The sequence below is a fragment of the Natator depressus genome, chromosome 20 (genome assembly GCF_965152275.1).
Source record: "Natator depressus isolate rNatDep1 chromosome 20, rNatDep2.hap1, whole genome shotgun sequence".
Lineage (NCBI taxonomy): Eukaryota > Metazoa > Chordata > Testudines > Cheloniidae > Natator > Natator depressus.
In genome coordinates this window covers 6,364,806-6,392,803 of record NC_134253.1, presented here as the reverse complement: position 1 = coordinate 6,392,803, position 27,998 = coordinate 6,364,806, and the positions used below count along the sequence as shown (strand labels likewise).

The window sequence follows — 27,998 nt, the reverse complement described above, 5'->3', positions numbered from 1 at the left end:
CCTTTCTCTGCAGCACTTAAGTGTATCCCTTTTGTGGGAGTGATCCTGAACGACATGATCTCCATGTTGGAGTTAGTCAAGGACAGCAGGATGAGACAAGCATTTTGTGGTGGTAAGTGCCAGCACTTCCTGTAGGTGCCCCAAATGGATATTTAGGGGGTCTTGGTACAGATTTAAGTGACTGACCAAGTTTGCAAACAGGCCCTGAACTGTGCTCCCTTCCCTGGATTGCACCAGGTGCTGCGTTCCTTGGCTCCCATGGCACTCAGTGAAGTTGAGAGTGCTCCTTACTTTGCAGGAGGTGCTGAGCATTTGTAAGTTCAGGCCCTTTATGACTCACACATATCGTTTAAAATAAACAGACACAAAGGCTGAAGCTGCCCCTCTGCCAGGAGGCTCCTGGGGGAGGAGGTGAAGGGAGCAGATTTCATTACTGTACATTTAAAAATCCCCTGTTTCCCACTCCTCCACCCATTCTCTCTCCTCAGTTTCTTCATCATCATCATCTCCTTTCACCCTCTTTCTCTGTCTTCTCCACTTCTCTCTTCCTTTGCTTTTCAGGTGATGCTCACTAAGGGGTTAATCCTGTGCCCTTGAGGGAAATGGGAATTTTGCCATCCACTTCATAGAGAACAGGATTGGGCCCTAATTTGTCTTAGCAAGGACACTAGACACACCTACTTTTAGGGCAAAGTGCTCCCCACTACCTTCAAATCCCAGGAAAGCCAATGGCAGTTAGGGGCACTGAACATCTTTCAGACAAACTGTAACTCAGGATGAAATCATACAGTGTTCGGGTTGAATAAACAATAACTGCAGGGGACGAGAGTCTTCAAATGATGGTAATTGAAAAAAGATGGAAAGATGTACAAAGAAAAAAGCCTTTTAAGAAACAAGAAATGGAATGGGGGAAAGAGAAATAGCTCCAAATTGATATGGGATTTCAGCATCTAGTCCTGAACTGAGCAGTAGCTGCCATGGAATTGGAGTAAACGATAGGCCTGGGTGTCTTCTCTGAGAAAGCAACTTCTCCTCATTACTACTATGTCCTTTTCACATTGCCTGTCTTCTCTCCTTCCGTGCAGTTCTGGAAAAATGGTCAAGGGCAGTGAATGTATATTTTATGAACTGGGAAAAGTGCCCATTCCCCAGAATGGGTGAATCACAATTCTGCAATCAAATTCTTCCCTTATATTGTCATGTGACCAGCAACTGGCTGACCTGTGAGGAGCTGGAGGTGAGAATTGCTGGCTTTCTAAACCTTTAGCGGAAATTGTGATGTTACATTCTGTGTGTCTGGCACTCTTTGTGATGATGGCATTTAAGGGTAGGTCCTTTTGGATGGAACAGATTGTCAAGTAAAACATCGAAAACCCATACGTTTATAATGTCACCACATCATGGAAATTCGGTCTGTACCCAGTGTACATGGAGTCTAGTTTTGTGCACCTAATGTGCAGATGAACCCGGGATAGTGGGCTAAATTAATTCCTGGTCTAAGTCCATTCAGCCCCAGTGGAGTTACAGCAGGGATGAGTTGGCCTAGAATGCATACTAATCTGGGGAAATATTTTACCTGGTCTAGTTGTGAGGTGCATTAGAATATAATCCTGACACCAACCCTACGAGTCCTGGTTCTTTACCAGGAAATATTGGGATAGGACCGTTCCGACAGTGGAACAAGGGAAACTGCACTCATTAGAAGTAGAAAAGGTGTGCCTATTGGAAGATATTAAATGAATTCGTAGGAACATAAATTCTGTGTCTCATCTATGCAGCTCAAGCAGGCCATCATCAAAGCCCTTGGTCCCATGATGGGCATCCTGCTACACAAAAAGGGGCCGCAAAATCCGATATTTAAAGAGATCTCATGGCTCCTTGAGCAATATAAGGAGGAAATTGATGTTTTGCACGTCACCAAGGTGAGGTACCACTCATTAAGGTAACTGTCTCTGTGTGTGCATGTATGAACTGCAGGAGGAATTTGCTGCCAGTGGGGTTTCCTGGTCTAGATAGTGACTTGTTAGATAATAAATAGGCACACAAGTTCTGGGTTTATACACATGGTGACCCAGGCAACAAGATTTGTAGGTAACTGCCTCTGATGAAAAGCATCCTCTGTTTCCTGGGGAGGAGGAGAAGGAGATAAAAAACAAAACACCTGCACAACAAGATACTCCCTCCTTGTGATTTCCCAAAACATCCTGTCAACTCTGTGTCTCTCTTTTAGATCATAAGCTCCTCAGAGCAGGGGCTACCATATGTTGTCTCTTGTCGGTACCAAGCCAACTGTCAACGGTTGAAAATTAATAATAAGGAGGCTTGAGGGTCATTGCTTTGCATTGCATAACTCAATAGATATAAAATCATTGCCCGTCTGTTTCATCTACCGTTCTATGCAGTGCTGTTGTAGCCATGTTGGTCCAAGATATTGGAGCGACAAGGTGGGTGTGATAATCTAATTGAAGATATTGTCTCACTCACCTTGTCTCTCTATTTCATCCCCCCTCAGTACCACATGAGCGAGAAGTAAGGGGCCATATTCTGTCTTCAGTGGGGCTACACAGTTGTAAATGAAGTCAAGAGACAGCTCTAACTTCTTGGTAGTGATATTTACTCACCGTCTATGTTGGTTGAAGCTTTCTAGTACAGAGTATGTGGTCACTTTGGGGGTTGAAATACCCATGATTTGGAGGGAACCAATGCATCATGGACTTGTTTGATAGCATCAGGGCACTACACAACTGTGTAAACATAGTAAAATATGTAGATGGCATCCGAGACATCCTGGAAGCTTCAAGCAGCAAAGGAGAAAAGTGTGTTAGATGCAGGAAGGAATTTGATTTTCACCTTTTTTTTAATCAATAACCTGGCAGAGGACATAAGATCATCACTGATAAAGTTGGCAGATGAGATAAAAATGGGGAATGGTAAATAATGGAGAGGACAGCTCATGGATTCAGAGTGATCTAGATCACTTAGCAAACTGGGCGCAAAGAAAGAATATGCCTTTAAATACGGCTGAATGTAAATGTATGCGTCTAGGCACAAGGGATTTAGGCTACACATACATGATGGGGGATGCTGTCCTGGGAAGCAGTGACTCTGAAAAAGATTTTGGGGGTCATGGGCCATAATCAGCTGAACATGAACTCATGCTGTGGCCAAAAAAGCGAAAGCTGGGATGCATAAAAAGGGGAATCTCAAGGAGGAGCACAGTGGTTATTTTACCTCTAAATGTGGCACTTGTCTGACGACTGTTGGAATCCTGTGTCCAGTTCTAGTGCCCGCAATTCAAAAAGGGTGTTGATAAATTGACAGAAGAGCCACAGTGACGAAAGGATTAGAAAACATGCCTTACAGAGGGAGAATCAAGGAAGTCAATCTATTTAGTTTAATACACAGAAAGTAAAAGGGTGTGTGATGGGGTTTACCTACCCCGCATTGGTTCAGCAGGGGTTAATCATGCTTTGTGTGCGGAGGAGGCCATGCCCCCTCATCTCTGCTGGGCATGCTTCAGCTGGACCCAGGATACAAAAGAGAGCCGCTCAGCTCAGGCTGGGATGGCTGCCGAAGGGAGCGGAGGCGCATTGCAGGCTCCTGCAGAGAGACTGCCAGTGCTCCAGGATTCAGAGGCCAGCCGGACTGTGGCTGCAGCTGACCCCCAGGCACCCAATGCCAGAGATGGAGGAGAGACCCCAGAATCCCTGAGACTCCCAGCTGCGGAAGAACGGGTGGGAAGCAGCCTAGGTGGACGAAGCATTGATCCAGTTGAGGTAGCGGGCTTGACTCAGCATGCTTTGGAAGGATCCCCGCTGAGTTGGTGGCAGATACCCCTGCGCCCTGGGCTGGGGCCCTGTGGAATAGGTAGGACCCAGTTGAGAAGGGCTCACCACTAGGCAACACTTCCCTGCCACAAAAGGTGGTTCTATCGACTCTGGCCACTAGGCCGCATTGCCCTGCAGCCAAGGGTGGGTCTATTGACTTTAGCCACTAGGCCGCACTGCCATCCCTAGAAGGGCAGCCCGAGTGACTCAGGCTGTTGGGCTGCGGACCCTCACCCAAGGGCTGCTGCACTGATCCTGACCATTAGGCGATGCTGCCCTAGGAGCCCGGACTGCTGTGGTAGCTAGGGAGACTAGGCCAGTTGGGCCACTCCAGATCTACTTCAATTCCTCCTCAACCTGATACCACCCTGACGGGGTGGACCTATCCTGTGACAGGGTGACTTAATTACAGTCTATATAATATCTTACATGAGGGACTCCTATTATCTAATGGGCTCTTCCGTCTAGCAGAGAAAGATGTCACTTGATCCAATGGCTAGAAACTGAAGCTAGACACTTTCAGACTGGAAATACGGCGTACATTTTTAATGGTGAGATAATTAACCATTAGAGCCATTTATCAAGGGCCGAGGCGGATTCTGACGATTTTTCAGTCAGGATTGGTATGTTTTTCTAAAAGCTCTGCTCTGGGAATTATTCTGGGCAAGGTCTATGGCATGTGTCATACCGACCGGAGGTCAGACTAGATGATGGCAAGAATCCGGTCTGGCCTTGGAATCTAGGAATCCCCTGAATCTGCTTCAGTCACTACATATGGCTCCTTTGTGTGCCCACCATCTGACTTTCGCCCTCTGTTGCAGAGTCTGAGCCAGCTCTTGGAGGTCTCTGGTGAATATAAGATCCCTCTACCTAAAGGGAAGTTTCAAGCCATCTGCAGTGCTCTGCACAACCAGGTGAGGAGTGGTTTTGCTTGGATCCCTTGAGCTTAGGCACAGCAGATCTGAAGCATATTAACACTGAAAAATCGATGGAATGATCGTGCAGAGCCTGGGGACCTCCTCATGCCTTACTGATTTCTGCAGGCTCAAGAGTAAGCAGGGAGCGCTCTCATTTTCTTAGCTACTATCCAGCTCAGTTTGTAAAGCAATTTCACCATAAGCCGATTACCAGGGGGAGTCAGAGTTGTAAAGTAAAAACTGTGGCTGGGTCTTGATTAGGTCAGCTCTGCTGCTCAAAACACTTTAGCTTCTCTTATCTAATGTAGTGGTCATTGTCTTTGAGTCTTGCTGTGCATGCAGGACCATCTCCCTGGGGTTCAGACCTCTAGTTGGACCAGCAGGAAGTGGAAGCTTAGAAATTAATTGAACATTTTTCTTTTCCATTGCTTCTGATTAGTTTTTCTTTGACCATTTCCCTTCTTCCCCCAGATCTCTTCTCCAGCTAAGCAGCTCAGCATAGAAAACCACAAAGAGCTGTTCCATTGTGTACTTCTGCTAGGTAAGGGGAAGAGACTCTGAGTTACACAGTGGTTTCTTTGTTACTTCCTTACCTTTGTGAGGCACGGTAAGAAGAAGAGTTCTGCAGACAGTGAGGATGTGATTTCTTCCCTTGTAGCCCGTTCTTCTCCTGATGACCTGCTGGCATTTCTACACAAGCAGCAGGAGATTGAGCATGAGGCCGTTCGTGTGGCGTCTTTAGAGCTCCTGAGAGCTATTGTTGGGGCTCACTGTAAGTAACACAGGAGCAACTGTGCCAGCTGCCCTCTTGGCCGACATGCTGAGGGTTGAGTTGAGGACATCCAGAGCTAAAAGCTTGAGCTACTAGAGATTGAGCTAAAGAACCAAGGCTCTGTAGGCACGGCAGGGCTGCAACAGACTCATCACCTCTGCACCTGGGGCACAAAGGCTCTAGAACACACAGTCACCAGTGGTTTGGAGATCCACTAAGGGACCAAATGCTGCCCTAAGTTACTCCCATATGGCCCCATATGGAAATCAACAGGTTCAACTAAGTGCTGAATGTAGCCCAAGATATTTGTCAAGGTCTTTTTCAACTTCAAATACAGAAGTTAACTTGGGGCTAATGCATGTTAATAATAATCAGATAAAAATAGAATAATACTCCTGACTCGAGAATCCTAAGTATTATACACTCTAGACTAGATTCTGAGTCCTGTTATGCCGGTGTAAACACAGATTAACTTCAGTCACCTCAGTCTATCAAACCCCTTTATAATATTTCCATCATGGTAGTAGGATGGCACTATTTAGAGAAATGGAATGACTTTAGATTTACACTGGTGCAACTGAGACCAGAATCTGGTCCTACGTTTTCCCCACTGATTCTGTAGAGGAGAGAAGCTTGGTACTATTCTTAAGTAGGGCCCTTTGAAATCCAGGATTAATTCCAGTGTGGAAAGTGAGTGTGTGTGGAACAAAGAAGTACTGTACACCTCTCCTTATCTTTCAGTGCCTGAGACAAGAGGTAAAAAGCTTCTGATTGTGAAGGCAGTGAAATCCACTCTCAGTGATCAGAATGCTACGGTAAGATTGTGTGTGGAACAGTGAACTATTTCAATTTTTTCAGTGTTATGGGATGAATGGATATCTGGGTGGAGCTTTCATTCCGATCCAGATGAGAGACTGCAGAATAGAGAAGGCATGTCATTCTCCTGCCGGTGTTAAATGTATCCATGTTTCTAATCCAAGGAGACAAAATCAAAAGCATAATGGCCCAACTTGATTATCATACACATTATAAGGAGAGTGATCTCTTTAGATAAGCTATTACCAGCAGGAGAGTGGGATGGGAGGAGGTATTGTTTCATGGTCTCTGTGTATATAATGTCTTCTGCAGTTTCCACAGTATGCATCTGATGAAGTGAGCTGTAGCTCACGAAAGCTTATGCTCAAATAAATTGGTTAGTCTCTAAGGTGCCACAAGTACTCCTTTTCTTTTTGTCTTGATACAGTGGAAGTGCCTCTTGTTAAGTTATTATGGGTCATACACAGGTTGCCTGGTCTGCCAGTGTCACAAATGCATTCTTGGTTCTTAGGCTCCCAGGATGGTAAAGGAAAATTTCTATTTAACTAGCTAAGAACATAAAACATAAGAATGGCTAACCTGCCTCCCGCAAAAGAATGGTTCATCTGGCCCAGTATCCTGTCTTCTAACTGCATTGTGTGAAGAAATGCTTCCTTTGGTTTGTTTGAAACCTGCTGCCTATTAATTTCATTGGGGGACCCCTTGGTCTTGTGTTAGGTGAAGGGCTAAATAACACTTCCTTATTGACTTTCTCTACACCAGTCATGATTTTATAGACCTCTAGCATATTCCCTCTTAGTCGTCTCTTTTCCAAGCTGAAACGTCGCTCTTTTTTTAATCTCCCTTGGGTGAGAAGTTATCCCATAGGCCTAATTTTGGTTGCTCTTCTCCGTATTTCTTCCCATTCTAACACATCTTTTTTGAGATGAGATGACCAAAACTGCACGCAGTATTCAAGGTGTGGGGGTCCTGTAGATTCATATCGTGGCATAATGATATTTGCTGTCTTCTTATCGATCCCTTTCCTAAGGGTTCCTAACATGTTGTTAGCTTTTTTGACTGCATGTTGAGCGGATGCTTTCAGAGAACTGCACACGATGACTCTGAGGTCTCTTTCTTGAGTGATAACAGCTCATTTAGACCCCATCCATTTGTATGTACAATTGGGATTATGTTTTCCAATGTGCATTACCCAGTACAGTACAGGAATCAGGGGCACAGTGTTACCAGATGTGCCTGTTACTTTTGTGGTAGGCTCATTGGTTAGGGTTACTCTTCTTGGGGAGAGGGGGAGGGTCTGTAATTCTATTACTGTGCTGCTTATGTCACTTGTGTGTTCCTATGGAGCTCTACTCCTTCCTTCTGCAAGTGCCCTCCCAATGGAGCTACCCTGCAGGACCTCGGTTCCCCAGGGCTGGGTCCCTCCCGCCCTAGAACTAGATGAGCACGCGCGCACGCACGCACACACTAGCAGAGCAAGTCTGAGCGGACCAGGTCCATCAGCCCTCTCCAGCTGATCCTCTCGTATGTCCCTGTGCTCACTGGGCTGGGTTACGCAGCACTTCCAGCTGCTCCCCTCTTATGTGCCCCAAGTTTAACACATCCTTATCCCACTTTCACGTTACAATTGTACTGGTAGTGACCCACTTCATGAGCAAACCCCATGGTATTTTTGGGCACTACCGGGATCTTTAGCTTAGGTAAAAGAAGGGTTGCTGCAGAGTAAATGGGGGAAGCGGAAAATACAGAGTAAAATTTGGAGAGAGAGAGAGAGAGAGAGAGAGAGAGAGAGAAGCAACCAGCTGAACCATAAAAGTTATTTGTTGAATAATAGTGATAACTACACAAGGAGGGCTAAACAAACATAATGGTTACATTTGAAAGGTTAATATCTGAGGAAGAAAAAAAAAACGGAGGGACGGGGGGGGGATATCACCCACTCCATGAGGCTTGAACTGGGCGGGGTTCCCAGGTGATGGTGGTAGCTCAGGGTCCTGAGTGCTGGAGACAGGCAGAGCCCCCCGCACAATCAGTCAGGAGATGGAATCCCAGTGGAACTGAAGCAGAGTTTGGGTCTATACATCAGAACCGTTACTTGGGCATAGGTAGGGGGTTTTGTAGAGAAAATACAATGGTTCAAGGGAGAACACTAGATTTGTTTATGGGTAAACTGATGGGTTTTCAAGGGTTTTCTTTAGGCTAGACAATAGGAGCTGATCGCTCTTGGCTATGGGTGGTGGTTTTTTCCAGGGAGCTCACAAGGCAACTAGGCTGCTTCAGTATTTTAGGATAACAAAGATTTATTACTAGAATTGGTCTGATAATTGCTGAGCTAGGTGTGTGCAGGCGTAGGTTCATTAGCATCTGGAGCAGGGATTCCCATGATGCAGTGCGTCCCTGCTTTTCTGGTCCCAGAGTTGAGTGCGGTTCTCTGTCCCTCATTCTTCATGCTAATTCCTATCCCATCTTTCATGCAGATGAGGCTAGGGGAGTTGTCTCTGTTCTTCATTCTGTATGCAAATGGAGATGTCTTAATCTTGTCACCCTTCTCCGGAGGGGTCTAGGTGTGACTCCCAACACCCTTCATTGTTCTCTGCAAGCCTTTTCTCTGATGGGTTTTGGTTCAAACAGAGACTGGTGGGGGCGGGGGGTGTCTTTCATGAGTCAGACAGGCTAGATACTGCGCCCTGGTTCCCCAAAAACACAGAGCTGACTGGTCTGAACAATAAGGATGGCAAGTGAAGTCTAGTCCAACTGGAGGCCATTCATTCTTCGTTCTTCATTCTTTTTTCATTAGACTCAGGGAACTTTTGATCGGTTTGGATCTCTGATTGGAAAAATAGCACCATTCAGCTGTGATTCGCTGGCCACGTCCCGTCAGTGGGTGGTTGACTGTATCAGCTGCCTTCTCTGTATACAAGGTGAGGAGACCGTTAGCAGGTATAAGGAATTCTTCACCTTCTTTCACTGTTGTAATGTCCATTTCTCTGCCTATCTAGTTCTTTCTGTCCTGTCTGTTGTTGCTTAGATAACAGAATGGTGGGCATCTTGTAAATACCTCATTAGAAGAGAAGATTCTGATGTGTAAAGAGCCTAGCACACTTTTGGGAACTGTACAACTAATCAATGGTCTGCATACAGGTAGATAAGCGCTAAATTCCTTAGGGCTTGTCTACACAGGGACACTAAGGAAAGTTAATCCAAATGAACTAAAGGTGTCCATTTAAAGTGCATGAGGTAAATGGCATTAAACACATGTGTGGGTGCTCGGATTCTGAATTAAAATGGGCCTTATTAATTGTAGTGAATTCCATGAATGAAACTAACCTGAATGAAGGCCACTTTAATTCTAAATAAGTGTGTCCCCATAGGTGTTGAATGAAGTTTAACTAATGCATTTTGAAAATGAATGTGGATTAGCTTTCTTGAATATCTCCATGGAGACAAGCCCTTGGTACTAAACATTTTCATTCTCTTTCCCCTGCCACTGACTGTATTGGAGAAGTTTCCTGGAATAATTCTGTAAACAAAAAGTTCTTCCAGCAGCCCTCTGTCATGAGCATTCAGAGCTATTGGAGTAAGTAGAGGCCATTTTTCCCCTTTGTGAAAGAGTAGGATATTCTTTTCACCTAATGGTTAGATGTTAAAGGATAGAGCTTGGTTATCGTTTAAGGCCATTTCCAATGAGGGTGACCAGACAGCAAATGTGAAACCTCGGGACAGGGGGTGGGGGGGGAAGGGGAGTCTATATAAGAAAAAGACCCCAAAATGGGGACTGTCCCTATAAAATCGGGACCCCTGGTCACCCTATTTCCAATTATTCTTAATCAGTCCTAAAAACAGTGTTGGTGATTCAGAAACAGAATAAGGGACTCCAACCTTTGAATGTACAACATAGTAATCCCAGCATTGTTTAGAAGTGACTGATGAGCCTGGGTTTCTTGCCGAAGTTTTTTGTCTATCCCCGTCTCTTTTACAAGGAGAGTTTGGGGGAGGGACTCACCTCTGAACTGGAACCTCTGATCTACCTGCATGAGTTGCACTTGAATAGGAGCTGAGATGTAAATAGTGAGAGCAGAGAGACTACTGAAACCAGGCACCCACAGAAAGCTGCTCCAAGCTGAACACAGAGCTTGTTCAATCCTGGATCATTCACAATAACATACCACGACTGGTAACGTTCAGACATTTCAGGGTGTAATCCCGACTCCATTCCAGTCACCAGGAGTTTTGCCATTGTCTTCAGTGGGGCCAAGATTTTACACTATGCTGATGACAACATAGCACATGGATCCTCCCGTATGAAGAACCATGCAGTAGGGGTTCAGTTTCCTTAATCGTTACAGTACTTTTTCTCCTTTTCTCCACTCCAGGCCAGTCCATAAACCTGGGCTCAGCAGAGGAGGAGTTGAGATGTCTCCGTGAAGCAGTAACAGCTCCAGACCCCGAGGCTCTGTTTCAGGCATCTTCCAAAATGGCCAGGGTAACTGACTCAAAAAGCTTGTGCGGATGTGCGAATGACCGGCCACCGTTCATTTGACATTTGCTCTTTCATGATGCCTTTCCATACTCGGAGAGAGCTGTGGGAGTGGGGCATTGGTTGCTCGTAACCAGCAAGATGCTTTTCATAGATGTGTGCTCTGAATGCCACGTAAAAACCAGATTCCACAGAATGTTGCACGCCCATGAAAATGCACACGCACACATGTACCTATCCAGCAGGGCCAGCTCTTGCTTTTTCACTGATCCGGAGCGGTGAAGCACAAAAAATAATGAAATAAAAGAGCCCCCATGCCGCCCTAAGCTTGGCTGGAACACCGCCCCTTGCAATCTGCCGCACCAAGCACGAGCTTCCTCGGCGGGAGCCTGGAGCCAGCCCTGCCATCCAGCCATCCAGGAGAAAAACTGTGTTAGTGGAACATCAAGCTGAGAAACCACCCAGGATTCATTCTGTCACCTTGTGGGTTTGCCTTCGCCGATATTTGTGTGCACGCCTCTCTTGAGTGAATTCTATGTGCTGTAAAAAGATGCAGTGTATGTAAGAGACTACAAAGGGGAATCTTACCTCCTGCATATCCAGTACAATGTTGTGCTCACTGTGCAACAGAGTCTTTGCCTCTAATCTGATATCATTAGTGTAGAAGACAAAAATGTAGTCTATAGACTAGAGAGAGAATTGTAATCCCAAATGGCGAGCTAGACAGGAGGCTAATTCACCATCTGCTGATGCATGTATCTTTTTTTCCATTTTTAAAAGTGCTGGAGCCAAACATCATTGCGGTCTCTCCTGTTTTTGATTTGTTCCCAGATTGTTAGTGAGTACTTTCCCTCGGAACAGGCCACAGACTTTATTGAGGCCACATTGGGTGGTCTGCTGTCTGCTAGCCCCACCTGTGCTGCGGCAGCTGGACTGTGGATGAAGATCATCCTGATGGAGCGTGGAGATGCCATGCTGGACAAGGTAAAACTGGGAACTGGAGAGCTTTTCTGCCTGAACTCTAGGCTTTTTGATCTTTGCCCTCATGTGTAAGGAAGAAAAATCTTGCTGTTTCTCCCCCTCGGACATAGAGTCGATTCCATCTCTGTTTCTACCCTAAGATAGGCAATGGCAGAATCAATAGCAGTAGACCGAGATAATCCAAGGGAAAAGGAAGATGGTTGGTTGTTTATTGGTCTAGCTTGTTGCCACAGTATTCAGCCAAGAAAGGCTTGAGAAAACAGACTCTGGGGAAAATACAAGAAGACAGAATGACTGGCACTTGGAGGCCTCCAGGTATTAGGAGGCCTATGGTTAAGGGCTACATGGATTAAAAAGAGCACTGGGCTATTGCCAGCCTCTTGCCAGGTTTCTGAGCCTGGGCTCCTGCCCGAGCAGGAACAGCTCCACTTTTAGCCCCATCGTGCAAGCCCCACAGTCCCAGGTTGACCTGAGCTCTGAAACTCAGTGCTGTGGGATTTTTTTTGCAGTGTAGACCTACCCTTTAAGAAGAGAAGGAGGGAGGGAGAAAACTCTAGTGTCTTTGGGATCCACTATTTATATGCCTTATTCTGGAGCCCAGTGCATTAGGGCTAGATGAAAGGAGCACTCCACAAATCTTCTAACAAGGCTGGTGAAAGGCCTCAGGACAGGGAACCCTCGCAGCAGAACTGCCATGTTTGCACAGTGTTTTGAAGATGTGAAGGGCTAGGAATGAATATGAGAGGTAGTCCCCTGTTCATAGTCCCAGGCATTTACACACTGTCTTTAAAGCACTTGCATAGTTTGTGCTTGTGGTTGTTGATGAGCTCTGCATTCTTCGAGGCAAATGGTCAGATTTGGCTGCTTAAATCACACCTGCAAAATCTGGGCAAGCAAAGCCGCCTTTTGTGCATGTGAACTGGTTTATGTAATGCATAGCTGGGCACCACCACATTAAATTACCTGGTATGTCTATGTGTGTGTCAGTGTTAATTTTTACAGCCGTGAGTGGGCAATTTGTGTGGGTTCAAGTTACGCAGACGTATTTGAACATTTGCTTCTTGAAGTGAGGCATTTCTAAAAAAGCAGCAAATGGCTAAAGAAAGGTTTTGATTCTGTAGACTGAATGGAGAGAAAGAAAAAGGGACATTTCTTTCTGGTTTTGTTCCTTCCAGGTGCCCGATATCCTGGCTATACTATATCGCCACATGCCTACTATCCAGGAGGGCAGGTTGAGGCAGTTCCTGGTGGAGGCAGTGTCCATTCTAGCTCACCATCACCAAGAGGCAATGATCTCCAGCCTCCTCAGCAAAGGTCTGCCGATGGACAGGTATATACCGCTACCTATTGCATTCATCTTGGTAAAACATGGATCCCACAGCTTTACTAGGAGATGTAGGGCTTCATTTAAGCAGCAGACAGTTTGGGATCATTCCTAAGGGTTAATAGCCTGGCTCTTTCTGCAGGAAGGTCCAAGAACATGTTAAGGTGGGGTGCGGAGAGAAATTAAGTGTCATTCTGTTTCCATTCATTAATAGCTGCTTTGACATCCTAAAGACCTATCTTTACTGGCATAACTGGAGTGTATTGTTGGAAACATCTACCTCTCTAGACGCCTGAATTGAGCTCACTCTGGAAATGAGCAGTGGCTGTTGGTTTCCTGGTAGCATGACAGCTTCAAGTGCTAATCCCTGGCCGATTGCAAAGACTAGGGCCAATATTATCATCAGACCTCTGCTTGGCATCAGTGAGGGTGTGGCTGCTAGAGCAGAGTTGCCATCCTTGGTACTTAAAAGTGGACTGGAAGCAGATCCATCATTTCGTTTAAAGATCCCTAACTGAGTTATCAGTTATCAGTGCTGGAATCTAAGACCATAAGAACAGCCATACTGGGTCAGACCAAAAGGCCATCTAGCCCAGTAGTCTGTCTTGCGACCGTGAGCAGTGCCACATGCCCCAGAGGAAATGAACACAACAGGTCATTGTCAAGTGATCCATCCCCTGTTGCCCAGTCCCAGCTTCTGGCAAACAGAGGGTAGGGACACCATTTGTGAAGGGGACATAGGATGGCCATGAATATTCGTTCTCATAGTTGTATGTCCATCGAGTAGGAATCTGGCTTTTTTTTCATCCACTTGCCTTCCAAACCCTAGATCTTTGGGAGCCACATGCTCATGATTCCATATTGACTGGGAAGTGGAGAAAACAGGAAGTGAGGTTGGCGTTCTGCGTCCTGTCCTTCTAAAGTCTAGTATTAATGGTTAGGCTGCAGGAAGACTAGGTCACTTAACTTAGTTCTGTAACTGGAAACTCAATATTGAAACACGAGGAGAGTTAAAGGAGGACAGGACTCCTAACTCTCTCATCATAGGCAAGGAGAACATTTGGTCTTTACTAAAATATGACGCATTCAGTGTGAGCCACAAAAGTGTCCAGGGCTCACCTGTAACTTCTGTTAAACTGCAGTGACACCGCTGAGCTGTGGAGATCTCTGGGGGGAGACCCCTTGCTTGCCACTCAAGTCCTACGAGCCCTAATAGAGAAGATAAAGACTCCAACAAGAACAGAAGGCAGCATCACCTCAGAGACAGAAATTGACAGGCATTTGGCAGCTGCTGAACCTCTCTCAGTAAGTTAGATGACAGACACGTCTTTCAGGCTTTCCTGTGCCCTGTGATAATCCTGCTGATGGAAAGCGGGAAGTGTGGTATAATATTGGTGTGTGGGCACTTCTCCTCTGATGGACTGTTTCCCTGAGTCCGGCTCTGCTGTCTGTGGACCACATACGGCAGTTTTAGCTACGTTACTCATTTCCTTAATACTATCTGGCCATTAGAAAGTCTTTGGAGCAGGTTTCTCACAGTGCTTTGCAAATCTTCCTTTGGACTCACAGCATGCCTTGGGAGGTCATACACATTTGTACAGATGTGGGAAAGTGAGCCACGAGTTAAGCAAGTTGCTCGCTGTCATTCAAGTTACTGGCAGAAGGGAGAATTTAGTACAGCAGATATCAGACTGGGAGAGAGGGTGTGATGGTGTTGGGAAGAGATCTCCTTTTTTACCATGCTCTCCTTTCAGGCAACATGTGCCATCTTTGAGGTGGTGTCAGCCCTGCAGTCGAGCAAAGCTGTGCAGGAACTGCTCCCAGAGTTGTTTCCTGTTCTCCTGCAGCAGGTCAGCCAAACCCTCGGACAAAAGCTGCCTTTGCCAACGAGAAGCAGCCCGAGCAAAATCCGAGAAGGGCTACAACTTACGGAGGGCAACCCTTGCCGGTAATTAGAAGGAAGGGAGAGAAACAAAGAGAATTCCAGTAGAGTTGTGTGACACTCCCCAGGAGTTCCCAGGGTTACGAGGCACCTTACCATCACATGCCCTTTGAGTGAGGAAGTCTTGTCTGTGCCTGCTGTGGGTCAGTTCCCTGAAACTACCAGGCTCTGGCAAAACAAATGCTGCCACCCAGGCCTCCTCAGACCTCAGTCTCTTTGTACAGGTTAATGACAGGCACACACCAACCCCCGAGTCTTCTGACCATTCCGTAGAGTGTCCAGACCTTTATCCACTGAACTCCCACAGAATGATCAGGCCTGCTGTTCCCAATGGAACAGGACACACCAGTTTATTACTTCTACTTTAGACTCTACACTAGATACTTATACTCTGTACTGCAAAACTCACAGCACCTAGATATATTTCTAGTGAAAACAAGAACCGAGATTCTCAAAGAACAGAGATTCCAGTGACCGTGAGTAAGAATGCAAGCCAAAAATGGTTACATTTCAAATGAAATCATATCCTGCTCCTAGAAACTAAACTTAACCAACAGGTTAACCTCCTGTCTAAAGATGTTTCTCACCCAAAGTTCTCAACCAAGCCTGATCGCAACCCCTCTTTCATGAAGCAAACTCGCGGTCCATCTACTTCCTAAGTGAAAGATGTCCCCCAAATAGACTAGAGCAAACCTTTGATGTATACCCCAAAATTGGGTCCCCACCCCCTGTCTACTTCCTGCTACTTTTCTTTCTTTGAAGTTCTCACAGTCCTTCTCAACTGAATGTGAACCCTACATGCTTAATGTACATGTAAACAAAGAGATGGATAAACATTTCTTGCCTGAAAGAAAACCATTTTGTCACCTTTCCTGGTGACTAGTCCCAAGACACAGATCCTAAGAATGTAATTTTCAATGCATATCCATGACTCTTGACACAGCATCTGTACATGTGTTTCACAATGATATTGGTGACATGGGCTTTTATTTGAGACTCATGGGGCAATCTTTTAGTGAGCTAGAATGTACGTACCAGGCCCCTCGGCACCCACTCTGTGCTCTCGCCAGTTAACACTAAGATTCCTGAGTCCTCAGTTGACTTCAGCTCTGGTAGCACATTCATGTACATTTCCCACCAATCTGACAACATTATTAGTTTCTCTTCTTGTTGTGTTTCTTTATTCCATGCCAACAAGGTGCTCAAATTACAGACTTCATGGTTTTATAATGTCTCTGAATTTTCCTAGGAAACCAGGATCTCAGCTCTGTTCACGGATGGGCAGCAGGTATCAAATAAACATAAGGAAGTACTACTTCACACAACACACAGTCAACCTGTGGAACTCATTGCCAAGGGGTGTTGTGAAGGCCAAAAGTATAACTGGGTTTAAAAAAAAAAAAGAATGAGATAAGTTCATGGAGAACAGGTCCATCAATGGCTATTAGGCAGATGGTCAGGGATGCAACCCCAAGCTCTGGGTGTCCCTAGGCCTCTGACCGCCAGAAACTGAGACTGGACAACAGGGATTGGATCATTTCATGATTGCCCTGTTCTGTTCATTCCTGCTGAAGAAGCTGGCATTGACCACTGTTGGAAGACAGTGTACTGGAGTAGATGGACCATTGGACTGACCCAGTAAGGCTGATCTTATGTAGTGGCCACAGTGGGTCAGGTTTTCAAGATGGGTGCCTCAGTTTTGTCCACAAAACTTGAATTTGTTCAGATGGATGGGTACCCAGCTGGCGCTGCAGACACGAGTATATATTCTGCTCATGCTGTTGGCCCATGTGCAGGCCCATTTTAGGTACCTATATGTGACGGGGTGGTAGGCTGTGCCCCGGCCTCTTCCATGGACACAGACTGCTCTGAGTCCCTCCAAAGTGTTCTAGGGATGCCTGCTCCTGAGATGCTGGTGGTAAGGGCTTTGATGACTGTTTGACCCCAATGGATGATCTTAAGTCACCTTTACGCTTGACCTTTGTTTTCTTTCTCCTCCCTCTTGTCTATACTTTCGTGTCTAGGTTCCTCCAGCCCCTTTACGTATATTTCCTCTTTACCTGGCCCTTCAGGTTTTATTTCCACCCTCCTGGGCCTCCATACCTGCCTTGGTGTCCCTGTTAGAAAGGGATTCCAGTCTATGCCCAGTAGAAGGCAGTGGGGCAATCCATCCACTACCCCTACATGTTTCTGCCTAAACTTCCCCTTAATTTTCAGAGTCACCTCTGCCATTGGGCAGAATTTATTGTCCCCATGGACCTGGTATTCAGTTTTGATCCTACCTCTGGGAAGTATCCAGTGGGGTTTCACTAACTCCTGCCTGATTAGCAAACAGGATGAAGCTGTGTCCATTAGTCCCTTTGGTGGCTCCTCCCTACCCAGACCGATACGGTAGGTACTTTCTTTTTTCTTCCCTGCCTAGGAGTCTTGTCCCAACCACAAAACTGGGCAAACCCACAGTCCATTTTCGGACAGTCTCTTTTTAGATGTCCTTCAGGTCCATGTCGGAAGCACACCGTAGGCCAAGCTCCCACTACAGTTCCTTGAGGCTCCTCCCTCTTCTTCTTGCTGCCCTTCCCAGCAGTAGGCACTCTGGTCCTTCTCAAATCTAGTCCCTTAAACCACTGACTCACTCTGGGAATGTCCGCCTCTGCAAATTCCTCTCACTTTAACTGTGGGGTCCAGATGAACTGGCTGGCGCCACAGAACCCATACTCGGGTATGCTCAGGGAGACTCTGAAGAAACTTCCAAAACCATAGAGTCCATGATCTCCCCCACAGTCTGAGTATCTGGCCTTACCAATGAGTGGCCCAATCTTTTAATTTCTGTCCAAATGCACAGAGGCATAATCCCTCAATCCATCTTTCAACTCTACATTTCTGGCAGTACTTTTCTGTGGACAGGCCCCACCTCGTCCAGCATGGCTGCCTTAATCATGTCATAATCTCTTGCCTGCTCATCACTAAAAGCCCTATATGTGCTTCCCCGGTTAAATAGGGTGTCAGCTGAAGGGCCCACATTGTTCTGTCCCTAGGAGGTCTCACTGCTCCTCCTTGAAGAGTAACCAAAACCACATCGGGGTTGTTCGCAGGTCCCATTTTACAGTCTGATCTCCTGTGCCTGGTTTCCATTTCCTGTCACGGGACTCACCAAACTTTGGAGGAGTTGTTGCCAGACCTGGGCTTGCTCCCGTATAAATTCCTGCCGACTCTTTTGCTGTTAAACCTACCAGGCAAGGAAAGGCTGTTTTTCTGCCTGCTGGGATTGTTGGAAGGTCTGTCGGGTCCTCTACACCAGTGATCTCCAAACTAGGGTGCGCGGGATGATCCCGGGGGGTGCGTGGGAGCAGTAGCGCCGCCGGACTGCACTCCGCCATTTTTTTCCTTCGGCAGCAGCTCTGCACATCCACGGCTGGTGCTCCCCTCTGGCGGCCCGCCTGCGGCAGGTCTTCCATCGGTGGCGCGTCTGCGGCAGGTCACCCTGGGGGTGCGAGAGCCAAAACGTTTGGAGACCACTGTTCTACACCAGCAGTTCTCAACCGGGCCGGTTTTAGGGGGTCTGCCAAGCAGGGTTGGCTTTAGACTAGCTGGGGCTCAGGGCAGAAAGCTGAAGCCTTGAGCCCAGCACCTGCACTAAAGCCCCAAGTCCCTGCACCCTGTGGGGTTAAAATCTGGAGCCAGGAGCTCCAAACTCTGATGCCTGGCAGGGCAGAGGCCTGGAACTGGGCCATGGAGTATTTCTAGCATGTTGAGGGTGGGGGGAGGCTCAGAAACAGAAAGGTTGAGAACCCCTGTTCTACACTTCTCTTTGCTGCTTCATCACCCATTTCAGTGTTCCCTCCATCACCTGGACTGCCAAACCTCTACACCGGCTTCTCCAACAGGCTCTCCATTTGCATAGATAACAGGGAAATCCCTGATGAGCCCCCAGCTGTGACAGAGAGGGGTGTTACACCCCCACGTCTTCCACAAACACAGACCGCGTTGAGACTTTTTTGCTTGTAAACACCAACGTATAGTCTATTTAATCCCCCTACCAATACATAGCACCTTTATATTGTATCTCAACTTTCTAAACTCTTCTCCAAAAGTCAGGCGGGGGGTAAGGTGTTTCCACTCAGAGACCTCACTTTGTCAGGCTCTCCTAGCTTTTTGTCTTTCTGTTTCTCTTAGGGTGACCAGACAGCAAGTGTGAAAAATCAGGATGGGGGTGGGGGGGGGGAGGGAATAGGCACCTGTATAAGATAAAGCCCCAAATATTGGGACATCTGGTCACCCAAGTTTCTTTCTCTGTCTGTTCCCCTCAAAGGGCTCCTGCCCATGTCCTTTTATACAGTTTCCCTGTTAATGGAATGATTGGTTCCTTGACTCACTAGCCCCAATCTGACCTCGTAATCGGGTACACCTCTATCCAATTAGGCCTTCTGTGAGGAACCGAAGTAGTACGAATAGTGACCAGAGTGCTGACTCAAGTGCAAACCCTCAGCACTCTGTCACCTCATATCTGGAGATATGACCCCAAAATGTCCATTAGTGATCACCACACTCTATGCCCCCTGTTTCTGGGTCCTGATCATGTATCTTTTCCATATCACTGTACTCTGCTAGTGCCCATACTCCTTGCAGAAAGAGAAAAAGGACTGCAAAATTTTGTCCCTAGCAAAACTAGTCCTATGAGATGTATGAGACTGAAACTTACCTCCCAGCATCAAGTCCTTCCAGGGACACTGGTGTCCAGGACATTGCCAATGGATGAACTGCCGATTGAACAGCAGACCTGAGAAGTAACCGGGGCTTCCTGACTCTCTGTTCAAGCTGCACCTTCCTCCTGATTGCTGCAGTTCTGTGCCTCTCTTTCCCCAGGCTTCCTATCAAAGCATTAGAAGTTGTGCTTTTCAAGGGTGGGAATGAGAGACTGGTGAGAGCGCTCAGGAAGCAGAGGACTTGGATTCTTGTGGAAAACCCCAAGACTCACCATGAGGGAGTGTGTCTGCTGGTGAGGTAAGAGATCTAGGAGGCATCATTTTATCCTTGGGAATGAGTAGCCAATAGAGTGGCTGAGAGGGAACCTCCCATTTATAGCTTTGTGGGCGGGGAGTGCGGGGGTGTCCTGGGTGGAAACACACAGCTCCCACTCCTAGCTATCAGAGCTGTATGCTCAGAGCAGCTGAGTTTTTGAAGTGTGCAATCTAGCCCATGAGCAGTTTCTTTTGTCTTCCAGTATTCTGCTAAGATCTGGACTCATAACACCTGAGATCATACAGAGCCTCCTCCCCTGGGTGAATTCCCCCTCAGAAAACCACCGAGTCACCAGCACAGCTTTCCTTGCCCAGGTAAGACACAGGGCTCTGAAGAGCAGTTTCACCATTAGACTCTTGTCTGCCTTTCTTTCGGGAGTTGTACAGTTCAGTTCATAGGAGGAATTGTCATTTTAGACAGTAGAAGAGGTCCTCCTTTATATGGAAACCTCACCAGGAACTTCACGATACCTTTCTGAGTCCTTCTCTCTCTGTGGTTTTTATTGCCGTCATTGCCTATACTAGCTACACAACCACAGGTGCTGGCTGAGAGAGATACGGACAGAGTTTGGATGAGTGGACCTCTTCTGCCAAGTCCTAGTGCTGATCCTAACCAACAGCTCCTGATTTTGGTTTAGCTCAGCACATCTTCTGAATGAACCGAGCGTCCTAATACTACCAACCAAGCAACCTACAACTACATTAATGTCTATCTTAGGTTCTCATTACTCTAGTATCTGAGGACCTCCAAACTCTTTAATGTCTGTATCCCCACCACACTCCTGCGAGGTAGGGAAGCACTATGTTTCCTATTTTACAGGCAGGGAACTGATGCACAGAAGGGCTAAGTGACTTGCCCAAGGTCACACAGGAAGTCTTTGAGGGAGCAGGAAATGGAACCTGGGTCTCCTAAGTCCTAGACTAGTGTGGGGATACCTGCTGGAGCATCCTCCCTTTCCACAGTCTTCCTCCAACATCTGCATCATATTTCCCACTTATGCTAAGCAACTATCTTTGGGGCTTATCTGGTTCTAAGAAAAACAACCTCTCTGTGCCTGTGATGAGCTGTACCTGGGCTTTAAGGCTCCTTACAAGAGGCCCCGTGGTCCTACTACACCCTGCCCCAGGAAAAGAGCCCCCAATCTGGGTCTGTCTAGAGAGGCCTCATGAAAGCAGCCAATCCGAGCCCCTCAGGCTCGGCTAAAAGGCGCTGAAGGGCTTTAGCAGGTCAGTTCCTGGCAGGAACTGGAGGGGCAAGAAAGGGCGCTGCTCTCTGGCCACAGAAATTCAGGGGACAGCCAGAGTTTGATTCTGGCAGCCTTTACTTAAGCTGGGTTTTCAGGAAGAGAGTCCCAAAGAACTTTAACCCTGAGGTGAGGGTGAAGCTAAAAGTGGCCGGTAGGAAGAAGCGACAATGAACTGAAATCAAGCAGTGCCTAGCTCCTGTTTATAGGATCCATGGTTTGGAACCCAGAGTTAGGGGCAGACCCAGGTTCCCCTACCACCAACAGTGGCCTAAGCCCCATGGAGGGGACAATGCTAATGGAGAGCTTGAACAAAGGGCAGAATGTAAAGGACCCAGAGTTGGGGCTGGAGACCCTAGTGAGGGCAATGGGACTGTTCTTGACTACCCCAGAAGGGGTTCATTTGGACTTTGGGACTCAGCCAGAGGCCTGAGCCCCGGAAGACTCACTGAGGACGGCTGGCAGGGTGCACCAGGGGTGAGAAAAGGACTGTGATACCATACCCAGCCACTAAGAGGCTCTCAAGAGGTGAGTGGATCCTTATTCTAGTGCCCAAAAGGAAAGCTCCATGTTTTGTAGACCTTTCTCATTTGTGTGGAATACTAAAGTTAGAGTGTATTATGTGCCAAGTATCAGAGGGGTAGCCATATTTGTCTGTATCCTCAAGAGTGGGGCTGTAGGAGGACTCCTTGTTGTTTTTAGTGTATGACATGTCTGCTCAAATTCTATTCCCAATCTTAATGATTCTATTGGGGCTAATGGACAGGTTGATTTTCTTTCAGCTAATGAGTGATCCCATGCTCAGGGAGAAGAAGTTCCTTAAGCCAGTCTTACACATCTTGGAAGAAAAGTCCCATGATAGGAACAGCATTGTCCGGCAGATGGCTGTAAGAGGCCTGGGAAATTTAGTCTATGGGGCGCCTGAGAAGGTAAGAGAGAATACTGACTAGAATGCAGCATAACTAGAGAAACCAAGGGAAATAGTTGTTCGGAGTTTACAGAGGCTGCACACAATGCACTAGGCCAAATTCTGCTCTCTCACATACCCGAGTAACCTCTTTGCAGTCAATACAGAGCAAGCTAGATCCTTTGCTAAGCTGGGCATAAGCAAACAATCTGTGCACTTTAATATGACCATGTGTAAATGTCTCCATCTAGGAACAAAAAATGCAGGCCATACTTACAGGATGAGAGACTCTATCCCAAGAAGCAATGATGCTGAAAACCACTTGAGTCATGGCAGAGAATCAGTTGAACATAAGGTGTCCCAATGCGAAGTTGTGGCCAAAAGGGCTGAAATGATCCTTAGAGGCAGAAAGAGAGGAATCTTGACTAAGAGTAAAGAAGTTCTTTTCCCTCTGAATATGACACTCATGTGAGCACGGCTGGAATGCTGTGCCCAGATCAGGTGTCCACAATTCAAGAAGGATGCTGATAAATTAGAGAGGATTCAGAGAAGAGTCCCAAGAATTCTCAAAGGACTGGAAAAGATACCTCTAGTGATAGACTCACGGAGCTCAATCTATTTAGCTTTACAAAGAGAAGGTTAAGGAGTGACTTGAGGACAGTCTAGAACTACTCACATGGGGAACACATTTTGAGAATGGGTTCTTCCCATTAGCCAACAAAGGGATAAGAAGATTCAATGGGGGAAAATGAAGCTAGACTAATTCAGACTGGTAATAAGGCATTGATTTTTAATGGTAATTTTAATTAACCATTGGAACAATTTACCAAGGGTTGTAGTGGATTCTCCGTCACTAGCAATTTTAAAATCAAGATTGAACGTTTTTCTAAAAGATACACTCTAGTTCCAACAGAGACTATTTCGGGGAAGTTCAATGTTATGCAGGAGGTCAGACCGGATAATCACAAGGGTTCCTTTTGGCCTTGGAATCTAAGTAACTAGGAATCTAATAATAGGATGACACAGGTGTATTATGGCACCAAGTTTGGCTCATTGTAGCTCGAAGCTGGTCTGAAATATAGCTATAGGTCTCCGGGGGGTGGGAGGGGGAGATGAAATCCCCACAGTTTCATAACTGCTAAAGAAAACGTATTAGAAGTGTGATCAGTGATAAGTGTTCTTTAATGTCGTATGTTTGTCCAGGTGAAAAAGCACAAGAAGTTTCTTATGGTCATACTGATCAGGGCCTTAAGTGACCCTTTCAGTTCTGAAGTCATTGGCGAGAGCATGAAAGCAGTGGCCAAAGTCCTGAAGGAGCTGAAAGAGAAGGACATAGGTTCTTCCTTCAGAGACCTCACCCAGCGGATCCGGACCTACTTTGACAATGTATGTGACCAGAACTCTCCAGCCCCAGTTCAACCGATCTTGATTTAGACTCCATTTACTCCCTGGGCATTGCTCATGTCAGAGTGAAGAGATGTTTCGGCCCCAGGGAAGAGAGGTGTTTTACGGAGGAGGAGAACATTAGGAGGATGGGGATGACATCCCTGCTCCCACAGTCTCCCCCTTCTGTTCTTCTTTCTTGCCACTGAGAACCTCAAAGAAAGTCTGAATACTAGATTAGGTAGCTAGATAACCATGAAAAGTGGGTTCCAAGGTACAATAGAGAGTGTTGGGCCTGCTCTATACCATTTTTACGTGAGAGGGTTGGAATGATTCCGTTTTGCAGAGAATTTTGAGATTTCAAATTTTGGTTTTGTTCCTATTTGTGGGAATCCCTCTCCCCAAACTTCAAAACTCTTTGTGAAACACAATGACTATTCTCAGCCGAGCTCTGTTGAAAGCCTTGGGTCCGGGCAGTCTGCTCTCAGACTATCCCGGTGCTGGGAACCCAGGAAACTGTGGGAGCTAGAAGTGCCAGGGAGTTGCAAATTTGAGAGCCAGGGTCCCAGACGCTGGGGGTTTGGAAGCCCACGATCCCAGTCAGCCTGCTAGATGGGCTTCCAAGGAGCTGAATGGGTGCACTGGCAAGACAGCAGGCAGGTTTCTAAGGACCCTGCCTGGCTTCTGGAGGAATTTCATCCAAATGGAACTGTCGCTAAAATAGTTTGATGAATCAGCAAATTCGAATCAAAAATTAGTTCATGAAAGTGTTTCCGACTAGCTGTAGTTGGAATCCCTCGACTTTAGCGTAGAAGAGATGGCTGTGCGAGGTACATGATGTGATTGTCCCTTAGTTACTAACTTGTGGGGCTTTCTTGGCTGTAGGAGGACGATGCTCTTCGTTTATTGTCCTTTGTCCTATTTGGCATCCTGGCCCGCCTGACCAAAAGAAAATGGAAGGGCTATTTCGCCGAGCAGGTTAGACAGAGCTGGGTCACACTTCTGCTGCACCTGCAAGACCCGAACCCCAGGGTTTCAGTGGTAAGACCGAGAGTGACTTATTTACTAAGCCAAAGGAATTTTCCTCCCAATGCCAGGGGAGCTCTGCTATTCCTGCCTGCTCTGGAGGCCCAAATTCTCCCCTCAGTTCATTGCCCTCCTGCTGAGTCAGTTCCCGCCAGGTTGGTCCATGGCTGCCTCACCAGAATCCAGGATAGGTCATGGGTCTGAGCCCGACAGCTCTCTATTCCTGTCTGTCTCTGCATCCCAGGCCCCTGCCTCCCCAGAACAGAAGAGAGACCTGGTGAAGCAGCTTTCCTAGGTAGATCTGTTCCAAAAAGACATTGATGCTACCTCCAGGTTGCAGTGGAAGCTCTCCCCTCTATTAGTCATTCCTGCATGTTTTCTGCCAATTACATCCAGATGAATCCCTTTTTATCCTGGAATAGATGAGCAGTCAAGCAGATGAGTTCCCTTTGAATGACCATAGCACTCCGTAGGGAACAATGAAATGGTGTGACATGCTTTCTTTTTTTCAGGAATGCAGAGCTACGTTTCACCTCTGTGTCCCGTTTTTGGGACTGAAGAGGCTCCAAGCTGCCGTGAATCAACACCTTGATGGTACAGCCGAGCTGAAGCCTGAAGAGCTCCAGGTGGACATTTGCAGACACCTTGTGAGTGAGCTGTTGAAGTGTCTGAGATTCTTGACTGGAGTGGCATGTGGTGGTGTAGAGGTGTGGGGGGGATGTGTGATGGGTAATGGAAATAACGGTCAGAGTGGGATATATGACTGAGGGTGACGGGAAATGTAAATCTGCCACAGATCCCCATTTTTCCCACGTCCACCCAGTCACCTGTTCTTTCTCTGATTTACCTGTGGCTCGTAAAAGCATGTGCTGGCAGTCAAAAGGCACTTCTAGCCAGAGAGAGCTCATGTGTCCCTGATTTCCTCTAGGCCAAAGAGAATGCTGAGCTGCTGGAGAACTTGTACAAAAGCACCATCACATACTTCTGTAGCAGCTGGGAAGAGATCCGGGCAGTTGCAGCCAAGTTAGCTGGTGAGAGATGATGCCCAGTGTCCCTTTTGGTATTCCCATTGAGGGAGAGAGAAAAAAATCCCACTGTGCAGCACTGAGCTGCCATTAATCTCTCTGTGCCTCAGCTTCCCATACATAAATGGGGATGTTAATATCCCTATCTCTCCAGTGTGGTGGTCGGAGGAAATCATGACTTGCTATAAAGTGCTTTGGGATTGTTGCAGGGAGAGCACGGTGCAGTCATTTAGTTGTAGAGGCTGGGACACTGTCTCGTAGGGCATGTTTACACTTGGAGCTGGGGGTCTAATTCCCAGCTTGATGAGACATACCCGCACTAGCCCTGAGTGCTAAAAATAGAGAGTAGCTGCGATGGCAGGAGCAGCAGGAGGTTTAACCGCCCCAAGTATGTCCCATCCAAACCCCAAAGTCGATTCTCAAGGTGGCTAGCTCCTCCCACTGCTCGTGCTGCTTTAGCTACATTCTAATTTTAGCATGCGAGCGCTGTCCGAGCTAGAGTGGGCCTGTCCCATTGAACTGGGAGTGATTCCCCTCGCTCAAAGTGCAGACCCACCCACAGTGTTGCTCAGTGCTCTTCACTACTACTTCATCATTGGGAGGCATGCAGCCCACCTGCCCTCAGCGCCTGCTGTTTCAGGTTCCTGGCCACACCACCTTGTCAAGGAGGCAAAAGGTTCCTCCGCTTTGGCCCTGTGCCCTCTTCTCCCAAGCATACCCAGGTGAGACAGGCAGGCATTGTGGCCTAAGTCTCACCTATCAGTCACCTTGTGGGATCCCTGCTTAGAACTCACTTATTCCTGGCCCCAGTCCTTTGCTCAGACCACTAGACCAAGACACTAGCTTAGTATGTCTCCAATAACTGACAGCAGTGGCAAGAGGAACACAGACTCTTTAAAGCAAATGGGTTTTGTGTAAACATTCTTAAAAAAAAAAGTCTTTCTCATTCTCTTCAGTGTGGACTCTAAACTGCACTAGCATCCTCTTGCCCACAGCTCACCCTTAGGCCCACAGTAGGAGAGGCCAAAGACCTGTCTAGGGGCTGCTAATATCACTTTGCACTCAACAAGGGAAGGTTTTATGGTTGTTGTTTGTTTTCCATTGTGTATTTAGGCATCATCCTGGAACACATAGACAGGCAGCATATGAAATGGCAAGACCTGGAACATCTGCTGATGTGTAAGTAATAAATACAGCTGAAGTTCTGCTCATCCGTGAGTTCTAAAGGAATTTAGCTGACAAGCAGCAGTAACCGATACCACTGGTGCAAAGTGCATCAGCCACACACCAAAGGACAAATTCACTCTTGCCCAGTAGAAAGTCAGCTTTAATTTCCCCTGAAGGAGGCAGCTGCAGAGGGTGTGATGTGAGTCCGTGCATCTCCTGGTTGTTCTGGCAAGGCCCCCTCCGCAGCCAGTGCTATCCACTCTTTGGGCTTTATTGGCTCTCTGTGGACTCCCCAGGTGAGGAGAAATTGTAGCCACTTTCTGCTACTCCCAATTTCCCACCAGCAATTTTTCTTCCAGTAGGTGCCCTGCATCCTGCACAAACCAGCTTGGACCTGGCCTCTGTTCAATTCCAGGGTTATTGGAGCTCAGACAGTGGCTCCTGAATAGAGAAGGAAAATAAACTTAAAAGTGGAAGCTATTGAAACAATGGACCTTCTTCCATTTACAGCAGAGTGGATGACTTTCTGGTCGAGTCAGGGCCTCCCCGCTTGTTGGGAGCATGGAAGGGAGCCAATGGAGGAACCTAAAGCTTTCTTTATATTGGAGAGCTTCTGTAGCGTGGTATTCAGAGGTAGTAAGTCTCCAGCTATTTCAGGCACAGGTGACAATATGAAAAGTGAGGCATATTCATCTCTCATGTATTTTCCATCCCAATAGAAGGACTGAGCCCAGTTTCACATTTTACCATGTGATCATTCTGCTCTGGTACTTCAAGATTCTGTGGTCACGCTTAGCTGTGATTTGACAGTCTGTACACTAACATGTTGTCCTCTGTCATTTCAGCTCTCCAGGTCCTCAAGAAAGACCCAAGTCCCTCTGTCCAGCTGGTGGCAACTGAGGTCCTAAATGACATCTGTCCTGGCCGAGTGCTTGGGGAATGAAGCGGGAGACAAAGAGAACAAGGCGCTCCAGTAGTAGAAGGGCCCTACCGTCAATCAAACGTTAACCCCACCCTTGGCCCTCGTAAGCCTTGCCCACCGGTCACTGGAAGTCCCAAGCCATGAGGTATTACTTCCAGGGTCAAGGCAGACAAATGACCGGAAGCAACGTGTGTCATGTGACCCCTCTAAGAACTCCTCCCATTGTCCTCTACCAATCGGGATGGGTTTT

At 47.0% G+C, this 27,998-nt stretch overlaps 1 protein-coding gene across 1 annotated transcript; it reads left to right on the top strand.

Annotated features, from left to right (window-relative positions):
* Positions 1-24: 24 nt before the first annotated feature.
* LOC141975062 (maestro heat-like repeat-containing protein family member 2B) lies at positions 25-27,786 on the top strand. The gene is made up of 22 exons (XM_074935230.1): positions 25-112; positions 1,086-1,237; positions 1,779-1,922; positions 4,649-4,741; positions 5,216-5,285; positions 5,403-5,516; positions 6,258-6,331; positions 9,130-9,253; positions 10,706-10,815; positions 11,641-11,793; positions 12,966-13,120; positions 14,257-14,419; positions 14,869-15,062; positions 19,920-20,057; positions 20,278-20,389; positions 22,101-22,247; positions 23,429-23,611; positions 24,494-24,649; positions 25,147-25,281; positions 25,563-25,665; positions 26,773-26,838; positions 27,672-27,786. Exons 1-22 carry the CDS (start codon positions 55-57, stop codon positions 27,767-27,769), a joined length of 2,742 nt encoding a protein of 913 aa, XP_074791331.1. The 5' UTR covers positions 25-54; the 3' UTR covers positions 27,770-27,786.
* Positions 27,787-27,998: the final 212 nt, after the last annotated feature.

What these genes read in the sequence shown, in the direction of transcription:
- LOC141975062 (XM_074935230.1), top strand. Translation starts at nt 55, where the DNA reads ATGATCTCCATGTTGGAGTTAGTCAAGGACAGCAGGATGAGACAAGCA. An exon ending in AAAGGTCTGCCGATGGACAG is followed by an intron (nt 13,121 to 14,256) that starts GTATATACCGCT and finishes GTTAAACTGCAG; the next exon opens with TGACACCGCTGAGCTGTGGA. An exon ending in TGGACATTTGCAGACACCTT is followed by an intron (nt 25,282 to 25,562) that starts GTGAGTGAGCTG and finishes GATTTCCTCTAG; the next exon opens with GCCAAAGAGAATGCTGAGCT.